Source organism: Oncorhynchus gorbuscha, linkage group LG06 (genome assembly GCF_021184085.1).
Source record: "Oncorhynchus gorbuscha isolate QuinsamMale2020 ecotype Even-year linkage group LG06, OgorEven_v1.0, whole genome shotgun sequence".
NCBI classification, from domain to species: Eukaryota; Metazoa; Chordata; class Actinopteri; order Salmoniformes; family Salmonidae; genus Oncorhynchus; species Oncorhynchus gorbuscha.
In genome coordinates this window covers 39,043,577-39,059,261 of record NC_060178.1, presented here as the reverse complement: position 1 = coordinate 39,059,261, position 15,685 = coordinate 39,043,577, and the positions used below count along the sequence as shown (strand labels likewise).

The 15,685-nt window shown below is 45.3% G+C and overlaps 1 protein-coding gene across 9 annotated transcripts in view; it reads left to right on the top strand.

Moving 5' to 3' along the window:
• Positions 1–15,685, top strand: part of LOC124037925 (C-Jun-amino-terminal kinase-interacting protein 3-like) — a 77,310-nt gene that overhangs the window by 47,433 nt on the left and 14,192 nt on the right. For all 9 annotated transcript variants that reach the window (XM_046353192.1, XM_046353196.1, XM_046353190.1 and 6 more), the window contains 6 exons: positions 21–111; positions 3,705–3,893; positions 13,153–13,342; positions 13,631–13,753; positions 13,996–14,076; positions 15,491–15,558. In XM_046353192.1, coding sequence (XP_046209148.1) covers positions 21–111; positions 3,705–3,893; positions 13,153–13,342; positions 13,631–13,753; positions 13,996–14,076; positions 15,491–15,558 — 742 coding nt within the window. The remainder of the gene's footprint in view (positions 1–20; positions 112–3,704; positions 3,894–13,152; positions 13,343–13,630; positions 13,754–13,995; positions 14,077–15,490; positions 15,559–15,685) is intronic.

Sequence of the window (15,685 nt, the reverse complement as noted above, 5' to 3'; positions counted from 1 at the left end):
TTATCTTTATCATCATCAAGGTGGTCATCATTGATGCCAACCAGCCCGGCTCGTTGGTCGACCAGTTCAACGTTTGCAATGCTCACGTGCTCTGCATCTCCAGTGTGCCAGGTTAGGGGTCAAACCATATCACAAACACATAGTACTCACCTACTAGACCAACTCTACCGTAACTTGACGACTTAGCACCCTACTACTAAATTAACACAACCAGATCTACTACCACAACATGACCACATACAGTAGCACTCACCATCTGGACCAAATATACTGCAACTTCACCACTAAGGAATCTACTGCCATAATAACATGACTACCGACCACCTATCCTACACCCTATCTATTAATGCAACACGACCATATAGCACCCTCCACCTGAACCAAATCGACTACCATAACATGACCATAGTATTCAGATCAAAGCAACATTTGGAAAGTATGTTACAGCCTTATTCTAAAATTGATTCAATAGTTTTTTTCCCTCATCAATCTATATGACATTTACATAAGTATTCAGACCCTTTTCTTGGTACTTTGTTGAAGCACCTTTGGCAGCAATTACAGCTTCGAGTCTTCTTTGGTATGATTCTACAAGCTTGGCACACCTGTATTTGGGGAGTTTCTCCCATTCTTCTCTGCAGATTCTTTCAAGCTTTGTCATGTTAGATGGGGGGTGTCGCTGCACAGCTATTTGCAAGTCTCTCCAGAGGTGTTCGATCGGGGTCAAGTCCGGGCTTGGGCTGGGCCACTCAAGGACATTAAGAGACTTGTTCCTAAGACACTCCTGCGTTGTCTTGGCTGTGTGCTTGGGGTCGTTGTCCTGTTGGAAGGTGAACCTTCGCTCCACTCTGAAGTCCTGAGCGCTCTGAAGCAGGTTTTCGTCAAGGATTCCTTTGTACTATGCTCCGTTCCTCTTTCCTTCGAGCCTGACTAGTCTCCCAGTCCCTACTGCTGAAAAATCCCCACAGCATGATGCTGCCACCACCATGCTTCACCTTAGAGATGGTATTGGCCAGGTGATGAGCAGTGCCTGGTTTCCTCCAGATGTGACGCTTGGCAGTCAGGCCAAAGAGCTCAATCTTGGTTTCATCAGACCAGAGAATCTTGTTCCTCATGGCCTGAGAGTTCTTTAAGTGCCTTTTGGCAAACTCAAAGGGGGCTGTCATGTGCCTTTTACCGAGGAGTAAGGCAGCAACTACTCTTGCTGGGGTTCAGCAAAATTAAGGCAGTTACACAATTTAAAAAACGTTATAACACATTTATTACAGAATTCACAACACAGTAAGTGTGTACCCTCGGGCCCATTCTCCACTACCACATATCTACAACACAAAATCCATGTGTACGTGTGATGTGTATAGTGCGTATGTTATCATGTGTGTGTATGCATGTACCGTCAGCTTGTCAACACCTCTCTTCCAATTTTGAGCCATGAGAGATTGACATGCATGTCATTAATGTGAGCTCTCCGTGTATTTTCAAGGGCCAGCGGTGCTGATCTGTTCTGAGCCAACTGCATTTTCCCAAGTCCCTCTTTGTGGCACCTGACCACACTACTGAACAGTAGTCCAGGTGCGACAAAACCAGGGCCTGAAGGACCTGCCTTGTTGATAGTGTTGTTAAGAATGCAGAGCAGCGCTTTATTATGGACAGACTTCTCCCCATCTTAGCTACTGTTGTATAAATATGTTTTGACCATGGCAGTTTACAATCCAGGATTACTCCAATCAGTTTAGTCACCTCAACTTGCTCAATTTCCACATTAATAATTACGAGATGTAGTTGAGGTTTAGGGTTTAGTGAATGATTTGTCCCAAATACAATGCTTTTAGTTTTGGATATATTTAGGACAAACTTATTCATTGCTATCCATTCCAAAACTAACTGCAGCTATTTGTTAAAGTGTTGCAGTCATTTCAGTCGCTGTAGTAGCTGATGTGTTTAGTTTTTTAGTCATCCGCATGCATAGACACACTGGCCTTACTCAAAGCCAGTGGCATGTCGTTAGTAAAGATTGAAAAAAGCAAGGGGCCAAAATAGCTACCCTGGGGAATTTCTGCATCTACCTGGATTATGTTTGAGAGGCTTCCATTAAAGTACAACCTCTGTGTTCTGTTAGACAAGTAACTCTTTATCCACATTATAGCAGGGGGTGTAAAGCCATACATAACACATCAGTTTTTCCAGCAGCAGAATATGATCGATAATGTCAAAAGCTGCACTGATGTCAAACAAGACAGCCCCTGCAATCATTTTATCATACATTTCTCTCAGCCAATTATCAGTCATTTGTGTAAGTGCTGTGGTTGTTGAGTGTCCTTCTCTATGTGCGTGCTGAAAGTCTGTTGTCAATTTGTTTATTGTGAAATAGCATTGTATCTGGTCGAACACAACTTTTTCCAGAAGTTTACTAAGGGTTGGTAACAGGCTGATTGGTCAGCTATTTGAGCCAGCAAAGGGGGCTTTACTATTCTTGGGACTTTAAATTCCCTCCAGGCTTGAGGGCACAATTTCTATTGAGCTTAAATTGAAGATGTGGCAATATCATCCGCTATTATCCTCAGTAATTTTCCATCCAGATTGTCAGACCCCAGTGGTTTGTCGTTGTTGATCGACAACAATATTTTTTTCACCTCTCCCACACGGACATTACATAATTCAAAAGTATAATTCTTGTCTTTCATAATTTGGGCCGATAAGCTTGGATGTGTTGTGTCAGCATTTGTTGCTTGCATGTCATCCCTAAGTTTGCTAATCTTGCCAATGAAAAAGTAATTAAAGTAGTTGGCAATAGGAGTGTCTTCCATCTGGCTACTCTACCATAAAGTCCTTCCTCCTGGAAGGTTCTCCCATCTCCACAGAGGAACTCTGGAGCTCTGTCAGAGTGACCATCCGGTTCTTGGGCACCTTCCTGACCAAGGCCCTTCTCCTTTGATTGCTCAGTTTGGCAGGGCGGCCAGCTCTAGGAAAAGTCTTTCTTGGTGGTTCCAAACTTCTTCCAGTTAAGACTGATGGAGTTCACTGTGCTCTTGGGACCTTCAATGCTGCAGAAATGTTTTAGTGCCCTTCCCCAGATCTGTGCCTCTACACAATCCTGTCTCGGAGCTCTACGGACAATTCCTTTGACCTCATGGCTTGGTTTTTGCTCTGACATGCACTGTCAACTGTGGGACCTTATATAGGCAGGTGTGTGCCTTTCCAAATCATGTCCAATCAACTGAATTTTCCACAAGTGGACTCCAATCAAGTTGTAAAAACATCTCAAGGATGATCAATTGAAAAAGGATGCATCTGAGCTCAATTTCGTATCTCATAGCAAAGGGTCTGAATACTTACATAAATAAGGTATTTCTGTTGTTTTTTTAAATAGAAATTTGCAATCATTTCTAAAAGACTTTTTTTGCTTTGTCATTATGGAGAATTTTGTGTATAGATCAATGGGGGGGGGGGGGGGTAATTCCATACATTTTAGAATAAGGCTGTAGCGTAACAAAATGTGGGAAAAGGGAAAGGGTCTGAATACTTTCCTGATGCACTGTTATTCCACGTCTACTGAACTAGAATCACCTCTGTTTGTGATTTTTCTGTGTGTGCGTGTACATGTGTCTCTGTGTGTATGGGTGTGTATTTCTGTGTGTACGTGCTTGTTTCTGTGTTTACATATGTGCTTGTCTGTGTGTGCGTTTCTGTGTGTCTGTCTGCAGCGGCCAGTGAGAGTGACTACCCGGCGGGTGAGATCATGCTGGACCCTGGGGAGGGTGGTGGTGAGGAGACAGGCGGGATGGAGGGCATGCTAGCAGGCATCACCCTGGTGGGCTGTGCCACCAACTGTAGCGTGGCCCGCAGCAACTGCTCCTCGCGCACCGACACACCCGTACTGGACCGGGGACAAGGTGAGAACCCCAGAGATTTATCTACAGTGCCTTCAAAAAGTATTCATACCCCGTGATTTTGTTGTTACATCCTAATTTCAAAATTGATTAAATATATATATTTTTTCTCACCCACACAATAACCCAAAATGAGAAAGTGAAAACATGTTTTTAGAAATGTTAGCAGTTTTACAGAAATGTCTCCTTTACATAAGTATTCACACCCCTGGGTCAATACTTGGTAGAAGATCCTTTGGCAGCTATAACAGCTGTGAGTCTTTCTGGGTAAGTCTCTATGAGCTTTCCACATCTGGTTTGTGCAACATTTGCCCATTCAAAATTCTTAAAGCTCTGTCAAATTAGTTGTTGATTGTTGCTAGACAACTTTTTTCAGGTCTTGCCATAGATTTTCATTAGCATTTAAGTCAAAACTGTAACTTGGCCTCTCAGGACAATTCACTGTCTTCTTGGTTAGGAACTCCAGTGTAGATTGTCCTTGTGTTTTAGGTTATTTTCCTGCTGAAAGATTCATTTATCTCCCAGTGTCTGGTGGAAAGCAGACTGAACCAGATTTTCAAGTAGGATTTTGCCTGTGCTTAGCTCCATTCTGTTTCTTTTTAACCTGAAAAACTTCCCAGTCCTTATGAACTATTACAAGCATATCCATAACATGATGCAGCCACCACTATGCTTATGGAGAGTGGTATTCAGAATGGGTTGTATTGGATTTGCCCCAAACATGTAACACTTTGTTTTCTGGACAAAAAGTTAATTACATTGCCACATTTTTTGCAGTATTACTTTAGTGCCTTGTTGCAAACAGGATGCAAGTTTTTAAGTATTTTTATTCTGTACAGCAGGGTTCCCCAACTGGTGGCCCATGGGCTGATTTTGACCCACGGGTGATTTTATTTGGCCCCCCAAGTTTTCTGAGCATTTAATTTTGTCTTTTTTTTGTTGGACGTAAGACTGTTAAAACGGCAGCAAAACCCGACGCATGCGCATCTTTGGGGCAAAACAGATGGGGTTGGCTTAGATTGTTGATAACATGTAAACTATATTTCATCTCCAATGTTTATTGAAAACATAAAAACATTTGTAGAATGAGCACTTGTTGTCTCTCAAATACATAGTTACAGTTGTTGGTTAGCTAGCTAGCATTTTTTTTGCCATATAAGCATTGACATAAAATCAGTTAAAACACCTCAACAAGACCTGGTATATCAAGAACAAGATTAAACGAGCCACTTATGATTTCCCACATGGCAGTTTCTTGTCATTCTTGCTAGCAATCTGGCCATCCAGAATCACAACAACACGCTGACTTCTGCTCCATGGAAGCGTTCACATTGTTTTCGTGACTTTGTCAAATCAAATCAATCAAATCAGTATATGTGATCGTATACAGTGGCAAGAACAAGTATGTGTGAACCCTTTGGAAATATCTGGATTTCTGCAAAAATTGGTCATAAAATTGTGTCTGATCTTCATATAGGTCACAACAATAGACAAACACAGTCTGCTTAAACTAATAACATACAAAATACATTTTCATTTCTTTATTGAAATCACCACGTAAACATTCACAGTGCAGGGTGGGAAAAGTATGTGACCCCTTGGATTCATAACTGTTCCGGAGTTCTAAATTGAGCAGCTGCTGAAAAATGAGCTCCTGTATATATTGAGATTTAAATGTTTTTTTTGAGTGAAAATTTGGCAGTCAGGCCACTCGAAAATTTCATAAAATTGTACAGTTATCTTAGCTAGCTGAATTGCTAGCAGAATTGTTTACTTGTTGCTAAGCAGTTGCTAGGGACTCTCCTGGAAGAAGCTAGCTAGCTTACAAAGAATAACAACAAAAAATATCTAGTTAACAGAAGAAAGGAAGACAAAATAAGGACAAAAGAAGGACAGAAGAAAAAGGAAAAGAAAGAGGACAACAAAGTGAAACAGTCAGCACTTCTATTGCAACTTCGTATTTCGTCGTCCTAACGTAGTCTACACTGCTATCTGCCCAGCAGCTAGCCAGCTAGCAAACGTCCACCGTCTACCGAATAGCAGCACTGTAGAAACTATTACACTCAACTGAACGACTTGATTAGTGTAGTGTTAGCTAGCTACATAGTTGTCTTTGCTGTCTTCGTATCCAAGATAATTGTGTAGTTTAGAGCGTGTAGTCTTAGAGTGATTATCTTAATTTACCGAGGTTAGCTAGCCAGCTATTTGTCGTCCTTAACGTAGGAGACACTGCTAGCTAGCCAACAGCTAGCCAACGTCTACTGAATAGAACTTCCGCACTCAACAACCCGGTCGCATTCCGCTTCGCTCCACAGGTAGTATCACATTTTTCATTTAATTTCATTACAGCACAACGGTTTGATTTGTTTGTTCGTAGCTAGCTACATAGCTAGCTACATAGCCGTCTGTGTATCAAAGATAATTGTGTAGTCTAGAGTGATTTTCTAGGTTAGCTAGCCAGCTATTGTCGTTCTTTTAACGCAACGTAACGTAATCAACACTGCTAGCTAGCCAGCTAGCCCCGAATAGCAGCACTGTAGAAACTATTACACTCAACGGAACGACTTGATTAGTGTAGTGTCAACAACGCAGCCACTGCCAGCTAGCCTACAAAGTCAACAACGCAGCCACTGCCAGCTAGCCTACTTCAGCAGTACTGTATCATTTTAATCATTTTAGTCAATAAGATTCTTGCTACGTAAGCTTAACTTTCTGAACATTCGAGACGTGTAGTCCACTTGTCATTCCAATCTCCTTGCATTAGCGTAGCCTCTTCTGTAGCCTGTCAACTATGTGTCTGTCTATCCCTGTTCTCTCCTCTCTGCACAGACCATACAAACGCTCCACACCGCGTGGCCGCTGCCACCCTAATCTGGTGGTCCCAGCGCGCACGACCCACGTGGAGTTCCAGGTCTCCGGTAGCCTCTGGAACTGCCGATCTGCAGCCAACAAGGCAGAGTTCATCTCAGCCTATGCCTCCCTCCAGTCCCTCGACTTCTTGGCACTGACAGAAACATGGATCACCACAGATAACACTGCTACTCCTACTGCTCTCTCTTCGTCCGCCCACGTGTTCTCGCACACCCCGAGTGCTTCTGGTCAGCGGGGTGGTGGCATCGGGATCCTTATCTCTCCCAAGTGGTCATTCTCTCTTTCTCCCCTTACCCATCTGTCTATCGCCTCCTTTGAATTTCATGCTGTCACAGTTACCAGCCCTTTCAAGCTTAACATCCTTATCATTTATCGCCCTCCAGGTCCCCTCGGAGAGTTCATCAATGAGCTTGATGCCTTGATAAGCTCCTTTCCTGAGGACGGCTCACCTCTCACAGTTCTGGGCTCACAGTTCGACTTTAACCTCCCCACATCTACCTTTGACTCATTCCTCTCTGCCTCCTTCTTTCCACTCCTCTCCTCTTTTGACCTCACCCTCTCACCTTCCCCCCCTACTCACAAGGCAGGCAATACGCTCGACCTCATCTTTACTAGATGCTGTTCTTCCACTAACCTCATTGCAACTCCCCTCCAAGTCTCCGACCACTACCTTGTATCCTTTTCCCTCTCGCTCTCATCCAACACTTCCCACACTGCCCCTACTCGGATGGTATCACGCCGTCCCAACCTTCGCTCTCTCTCCCCCGCTACTCTCTCCTCTTCCATCCTATCATCTCTTCCCTCCGCTCAAACCTTCTCCAACCTATCTCCTGATTCTGCCTCCTCAACCCTCCTCTCCTCCCTTTCTGCATCCTTTGACTCTCTATGTCCCCTATCTTCCAGGCCGGCTCGGTCCTCCCCTCCCGCTCCGTGGCTTGATGACTCATTCCGAGCTCACAGAACAGGGCTCCGGGCTGCCGAGCGGAAATGGAGGAAAACTCGCCTCCCTGCGGACCTGGCATCCTTTCACTCCCTCCTCTCTACATTTTCCTCCTCTGTCTCTGCTGCTAAAGCCACTTTCTACCACTCTAAATTCCAAGCATCTGCCTCTAACCCTAGGAAGCTCTTTGCCACCTTCTCCTCCCTCCTGAATCCTACCCCCCCTCTCTGCAGATGACTTCGTCAACCATTTTGAAAAGAAGGTCGACGACATCCGATCCTCGTTTGCTAAGTCAAACGACACCGCTGGTTCTGCTCACACTGCCCTACCCTGTGCTCTGACCTCTTTCTCCCCTCTCTCTCCAGATGAAATCTCGCGTCTTGTGACGGCCGGCCGCCCAACAACCTGCCCGCTCGACCCTATCCCCTCCTCTCTTATCCAGACCATTTCCGGAGACCTTCTCCCTTACCTCACCTAGCGCATCAACTTATCCCTGACCGCTGGCTACGTCCCTTCCGTCTTCAAGAGAGCGAGAGTTGCACCCCTTCTGAAAAAACCTACACTCGATCCCTCCGATGTCAACAACTACAGACCAGTATCCCTTCTTTCTTTTCTCTCCAAAACTCTTGAACGTGCCGTCCTTGGTCAGCTCTCCCGCTATCTCTCTCAGAATGACCTTCTTGATCCAAATCAGTCAGGTTTCAAGACTAGTCATTCAACTGAGACTGCTCTTCTCTGTATCACGGAGGCGCTCCGCACTGCTAAAGCTAACTCTCCTCTGCTCTCATCCTTCTAGACCTATCGGCTGCCTTCGATACTGTGAACCATCAGATCCTCCTCTCCACCCTCTCCGAGTTGGGCATCTCCGGCGCGGCCCATGCTTGGATTGCGTCCTACCTGACAGGTCGCTCCTACCAGGTGGCGTGGCGAGAATCTGTCTCCTCACCACGCGCTCTCACCACTGGTGTCCCCCAGGGCTCTGTTCTAGGCCCTCTCCTATTCTCGCTATACACCAAGTCACTTGGCTCTGTCATAACCTCACATGGTCTCTCCTATCATTGCTATGCAGACGACACACAATTAATCTTCTCCTTTCCCCTTCTGATGACCAGGTGGCGAATCGCATCTCTGCATGTCTGGCAGACATATCAGTGTGGATGACGGATCACCACCTCAAGCTGAACCTCGGCAAGACGGAGCTGCTCTTCCTCCCGGGGAAGGACTGCCCGTTCCATGATCTCGCCATCACGGTTGACAACTCCATTGTGTCCTCCTCCCAGAGCGCTAAGAACCTTGGTGTGATCCTGGACAACACCCTGTCGTTCTCAACTAACATCAAGGCGGTGGCCCGTTCCTGTAGGTTCATGCTCTACAACATCCGCAGAGTACGACCCTGCCTCACACAGGAAGCGGCGCAGGTCCTAATCCAGGCACTTGTCATCTCCCGTCTGGATTACTGCAACTCGCTGTTGGCTGGGCTCCCTGCCTGTGCCTTTAAACCCCTACAACTCATCCAGAACGCCGCAGCCCGTCTAGTGTTCAACCTTCCCAAGTTCTCTCACGTCATCCCGCTCCTCCGCTCTCTCCACTGGCTTCCAGTTGAAGCTCGCATCCGCTACAAGACCATGGTGCTTGCCTACGGAGCTGTGAGGGGAACGGCACCTCAGTACCTCCAGGCTCTGATCAGGCCCTACACCCAAATAAGCGCACTGCGTTCATCCACCTCTGGCCTGCTCGCCTCCCTACCACTGAGGAAGTACAGTTCCCGCTCAGCCCAGTCAAAACTGTTCGCTGCTCTGACTCCCCAATGGTGGAACAAACTCCCTCACGACGCCAGGACAGCGGAGTCAATCACCACCTTCCGGAGACACCTGAAACCCCACCTCTTTAAGGAATACCTAGGATAGGATAAAGTAATCCTTCTCACCCCCCCCCCTTAAAATATTTAGATGCACTATTGTAAAGTGGTTGTTCCACTGGATGTCATAAGGTGAATGCACCAATTTGTAAGTCGCTCTGGATAAGAGCGTCTGCTAAATGACTTAAATGTAAATGTAAATGTAATAACTGGTTGACCCTCCTTTGGCAGCAATAACCTCAACCAAATGTTTTCTGTAGTTGCGGATCAGAGCTGCACTACGTTCAGGAGGAATTTTGGACAATTCCTCTTTTTAAAACTTTTTCTGTTCAGCAATATTCTAGGGCTGTCTGGTGTGAAACGCTCTTAAGGTCATGCCACAGCATCTCAAATTGGGTTTAGGTCAGGACTCTGACTGGGCCACTCCAGAAGGTGGATTTTCTTCTGTTGAAGCCATTCTGTTGGTGATTTACTACTGTGTTTTGGATCGTTGTCCTGTTGCATCACCCAACTTCTGTTGAGCTTCAAATGGCGGACAGAGAGCCTAACATTCTCCTGCAAAATGTTTTGATAAACTTGGGAATTCATTTTTCCGTCGATGATAGCAAGCTGTCCAGGCCCTGAGGTAGCAAATCAGCCCTAAACCATAATGCTCCCTCCACCATACTTTACAGTTGGGATGAGGATTTTATGTCGGTGTACTGTGCCTTTTTTTCTCTCCACACGTAGTGTTGTGTATTCCTTCCAAACAACTCAACTGTAGTTTCATCTGTCCACAGAATATTTTGCCAGTTGCGCTGTGGAACATCCAGGTGCGCTTTTGCAAACTTCAGACATGCAGCAATGTTTTTTTTTTGGACAGCAGTGACTTATTCCGTGGTGTCCTCCTATGAACACCACTCTTGTTTAGTGTTTTACGTATTGTAGACTCGTCAACAGAGATGTTAGCATGTTCCAGAGATTTCTGTAAGTCTTTAGCTGACACTCTAGGATTCTTCTTAACCTCATTGAGCATTCTGCGCTGTGCTCTTGCAGTCATTTTTGCAGGACAGCCACTCCTAGGGAGAGTAGAAACAGTGCTGAACTTTCTTCATTTATAGACAATTTGTCTTACCGTGGACTGATGAACATCAAGGCTTTTAGAGATACTTTTGTAACTCTTTCCAGTTTTATGCAAGTCTACAGTTCTTAATTTATTTTATGAGATATATTTTGTTCAAGGCATGGTTCACATCAGGCAATGCTTCTTGTGAATAGCAAACTCAAATTTTGTCAGTGTTTTTTTAATAGGGCAAGGCACCTCTAACCAACATCTCCAATCTCGTCTCATTGATTGGACTCCAGGTTAGCTGACTCCTGACTCCAATTAGTGTTTGGAGAAGTCAATAGCCTAGGGGTTCACATGCATTTCCATGTTTAAATTATGTATTCAGTATAGACACGAAAAATACAATAATTTGTGTGTTGTTAGTTGAAGCATGTTATTTTTGTCTATTGTTGTAACTTAGATGAAGAGCAGATTAAATTTGATGACCAATTCATGCAGAAATACAGGTAATTCCAAAAAGTTCACATACTTTTTATTGTCACTGTAAAAATGTAAGCAAGAATCAAATATTATATCTGTTTGGTCTTTTTGCAGTCAATTTGTAGTCTACAAATTATTCATAATTATGTTCTGGCCCCTTGACCATCCACTCAAGAATAAATTGGCTCGCGGCTAAATCTAGTTGATGATCCCTGCTGTACAGGCTTACATCTTTTTCACAATGTTGTTGATCCATCCTCAGTTTTCTCCTATCATAGCCATTTAACTGTTTTAAGGTCAACATTGGCTTCATTGTGAAATCCCTGAGCGATTTCCTTTGTCTCCAGCAACTGAGTTAGGAAGTCCTTTGTAGTGACTGGGTGTGTTGTAACTAATAGCTTCACCATGCTCAAAGGGATATTCAATGTCTGCTTTAAAAAAATGTTTTATCTACCAATACGTGCCCTTCTTTGTGAGGCATGGGAAAACCTCCCTGGTCTTTGTGGTTGAATCTGTGTTTGAAATTCAATGCTCACCTGAGGGACCTCACATATTGTAATTATATGTGTGGGGTACAGAGATGAGGTAGTCATTCAAAAATCATGTTAAACTATTATTGCACATAGAGTGAGTCCATGCGACTCATTGTGTGACTTGTTAAGCAAATTACTTATGAACTTATTTAGGCTTGCCTTAACAAAGGGGTGTGAATACTTTCTGGCACTGTACATTAAACTGTATATGTATCATCGGACTCGTAAAAATAATAGGCTTTAACTACGGCACAATTCTTCTTCTTGTCCCTCATCCCTTTGTCGCTGACCTGGCTCCCCCTCTCTGTGGGAGGCTGATTTCAGCTGAATCTAGTTGGGGACCTCTGCTATATATGTTGGTGTATATATCCCAGCAAACATATTACCACTACTAAGCGTTGTTTCGAAGATGACACAAAGTGCTGATATGTCTCTCCCTGTGTCCCTGTCCCCCCCAGCCCTGGAAGCTACCCTTCTCATTGGGAAGCTGCACCCAGCCCAGTCAGTTGAAGAGTTATAAGTATAGTTAATAGGCCATCACATGTTTTTAAAATAACGATATGATATCATTTACATTTACATTTAAGTCATTTAGCAGACGCTCTTATCCAGAGCGACTTACAAATTGGTGCATTCACCTTATGACATCCAGTGGAACAGCCACTTTACAATAGTGCATCTAAATATTTTAAGGGGGGGGGGGGTGAGAAGGATTTCTTTATCCTATCCTAAGTATTCCTTAAAGAGGTGGGGTTTCAGGTGTCTCCGGAAGGTGGTGATTGACTCCGCTGTCCTGGCGTCGTGAGGAAGTTTGTTCCACCATTGGGGAGCCAGAGCAGCGAACAGTTTTGACTGGGCTGAGCGGGAACTGATAGCTATGGCTAGCGAATCCAGAACCTGGTTCTCTCTGTGGGAGGCTGAGCTCTAGTTGGGACTTCCTCAGTGGTAGGGAGACGAGCAGGCCAGAGGTGGATGAACGCAGTGCCCTTATTTGGGTGTAGGGCCTGATCAGAGCCTGGAGGTACTGAGGTGCCGTTCCCCTCACAGCTCCGTAGGCAAGCACCATGGTCTTGTAGCGGATGCGAGCTTCAACTGGAAGCCAGTGGAGAGAGCGGAGGAGCGGGGTGACGTGAGAGAACTTGGGAAGGTTGAACACTAGACGGGCTGCGGCGTTCTGGATGAGTTGTAGGGGTTTAATGGCACAGGCAGGGAGCCCAGCCAACAGCGAGTTGCAGTAATCCAGACGGGAGATGACAAGTGCCTGGATTAGGACCTGCGCCGCTTCCTGTGTGAGGCAAGGTCGTACTCTGCGGATGTTGTAGAGCATGAACCTACAGGAACGGGCCACCGCCTTGATGTTAGTTGAGAACGACAGCAAATAAATACAAATCAAATAGCAAATCAAATACATTTCAACTGATATTGATAGGGACTTTTTATATTAGTGCCCATCTCAAGTTAATAGGTATAGTTGGTATAGTTATAGTAGTAAATAGTGTATAATGTCTCTCCTTGTGTCCCTGTCACCTCAGCCCCCATGGCTCCACCACTCAGTGGGAAGCTGCACCTGGCCCAGTCAGCAGAGGAGGCCACAGAGGCTACAGAGGTAGCTGAGCCGGCCGCCAGCGAGACAGAAGGCACCTTGGGACCTCCAGGGCCCTTCATGGAGCACGTCTTCACAGACCCCCAGCCTCCGGTGGTTGATGCTGGCAAATACGACCGGTAAAGACACACGATTTGCCCAGATTTGAATTGCTAGTAGTTGTAAAGAGAGGAAGTATTGCCAGGACATGTTTGAAAAGTCGTCATTGAAATGTTAAAAAATGTTCAGTTTTCAAAATGTTACTGAAAGTGTATTTACATACACTTTAGTTTGATTTAAGTTAGTTTTAGTCTAAAAATTTCTGCAGAGACAATACTACTAACATGCTACAGTAGTTGGATTTGCCACCGTGTGGACTGTTGTAGTCTATAGTGGACTTCAAGACTACTCTCTGTGTCCCCTGTCAGGTGTGCAGGTCAGTTAAAAGAGGAGTCTAACTCCCCACCCCAGGAGACGGAGGATGGAAACGACGACCCCAAAGCTGGCACCAGCGTTGTCCCCACCATGTGGCTGGGAGCACAAAATGGCTGGTGGGTAACTAATCACTATATGCCTAGCTAGTGGCAGGAATGTATCATAGTGATGTTGTTTTCTGGTTGTTTTCTGGTTTTCTAAAAAGGTGCAAAGCATTTAATTGACCATGATGTCACAAAAAACGTCATAATTTTTTTGCCAACCAGTTTTGCCTGCATATGTCTCCCAACCCATAACCCTAACCCATAAAACCCTATATATGTCTATGTCCTAAATAAGCTTTACATCCTTTCTTGAGGCTTTACGTCCATTCTGCAGTGGCCAACTGGAAGAAGTGTCTCCACTCCATCAAACTGAAGGACTCTGTGCTCAGTCTAGTGTAAGTCCCCCACTACTGACCACTGTCTGCTTTTAGAATGGCCATTTTTACCAGTCCTTGATTTATGTTGTAGTAAATGGGTGTATGTTCAAATCAAATTTATTTATATAGACCTTAGAACATCAGCTGATATCTCAAAGTGCTGTACAGAAACCCAGCCTAAAACCCCAAACAGCAAGCAATGCAGGTCTAGAAGCACGGTGGCTAGGAAAAACTCCCTAGAAAGACCAAAACCTAGGAAGAAACCTAGAGAGGAACCAGGCTATGTGGGGTGGCCAGTCCTCTTCTGGCTGTGCCGGGTGGAGATTATAACAGAACATGGCCAAGATGTTCAAATGTTCATAAATGACCAGCATGGTTGAATAATAACAAGGCAGAACAGTTGAAACTGGAGCAGCAGCACGGCCAGGTGGACTGGGGACAGCAAGGAGTCATCATGTCAGGTAGTCCTGGGGCATGGTTCTAGGGCTCAGGTCCTCCGGGAGAGAGAAAGAAAGAGAGAATTAGAGAGAGCACACTTAGATTCACACAGGACACCGAATAGGACAGGAGAAGTACTCCAGATATAACAAACTGACTCCAACCCACCGACACATAAACTACTGCAGCATAAATACTGGAGGCTGAGACAGGAGGGGTCAGGAGACACTGTGGCCCCATCCGAGGACACCCCCGGACAGGGCCAAACAGGAAGGATATAACCCCACCCACTTTGCCAAAGCACAGCCCCCACACCACTAGAGGGATATTTTCAACCACCAACTTACCATCCTGAGACAAGGCTGAGTATAGCCCACAAAGAGCTCCGCCATGGCACAACCCAAGGGGGGGCGCCAACCCAGACAGGATGACCACATCAGTGAATCAACCCACTCAGGTGACACACCCCTTCCAGGGACGGCATGAGAGAGCCCCAGTAAGCCAGTGACTCAGGCAGAGAATCCCAGTGGAAAGAGGGGAACCGGCCAGGCTGAGACAGCAAGGGCGGTTCGTTGCTCCAGACCCTTTCCGTTCACCTTCCCACTCCTGGGCCAGACTACACTCAATCATATGACCCACTGAAGAGATGAGTCTTCAGTAAAGACTTAAAGGTTGAGACCGAGTTTGCGTCTCTGACATGGGTAGGCAGACCGTTCCATAAAAATGGAGCTCTATAGGAGAAAGCCATGCCTCCAGCTGTTTGCTTAGAAATTCTAGGGACAATTTGGAGGCCTGCGTCTTGTGACCGTAGCGTACGTGTAGGTATGTACGGCAGGACCAAATCAGAGAGATAGGTAGGAGCAAGCCCATGTAATGCTTTGTAGGTTAGCTGTAAAACCTTTAAATCAGCCCTTGCTTTTACAGGAAGCCAGTGTAGGGAGGCTAGCACTGGAGTAATATGATCAAATTGTTGGCTTGACTGTTTCTGTTTCAGGCATGTGAAGGGTCGTGTGCTGGTGGCTCTGGCAGACGGGACATTGGCTATCTTCCACAGATCTGACGGTAACGTAAACTTCCCTAACCTACCTAATTATTCTGAGCTCTCACCTATGAGCCTTAACCATTAACTGTCTGTTGTGCTCAAAAAATGACATTTCATGAGCAACATTACTTTTTCTAATCATGATTT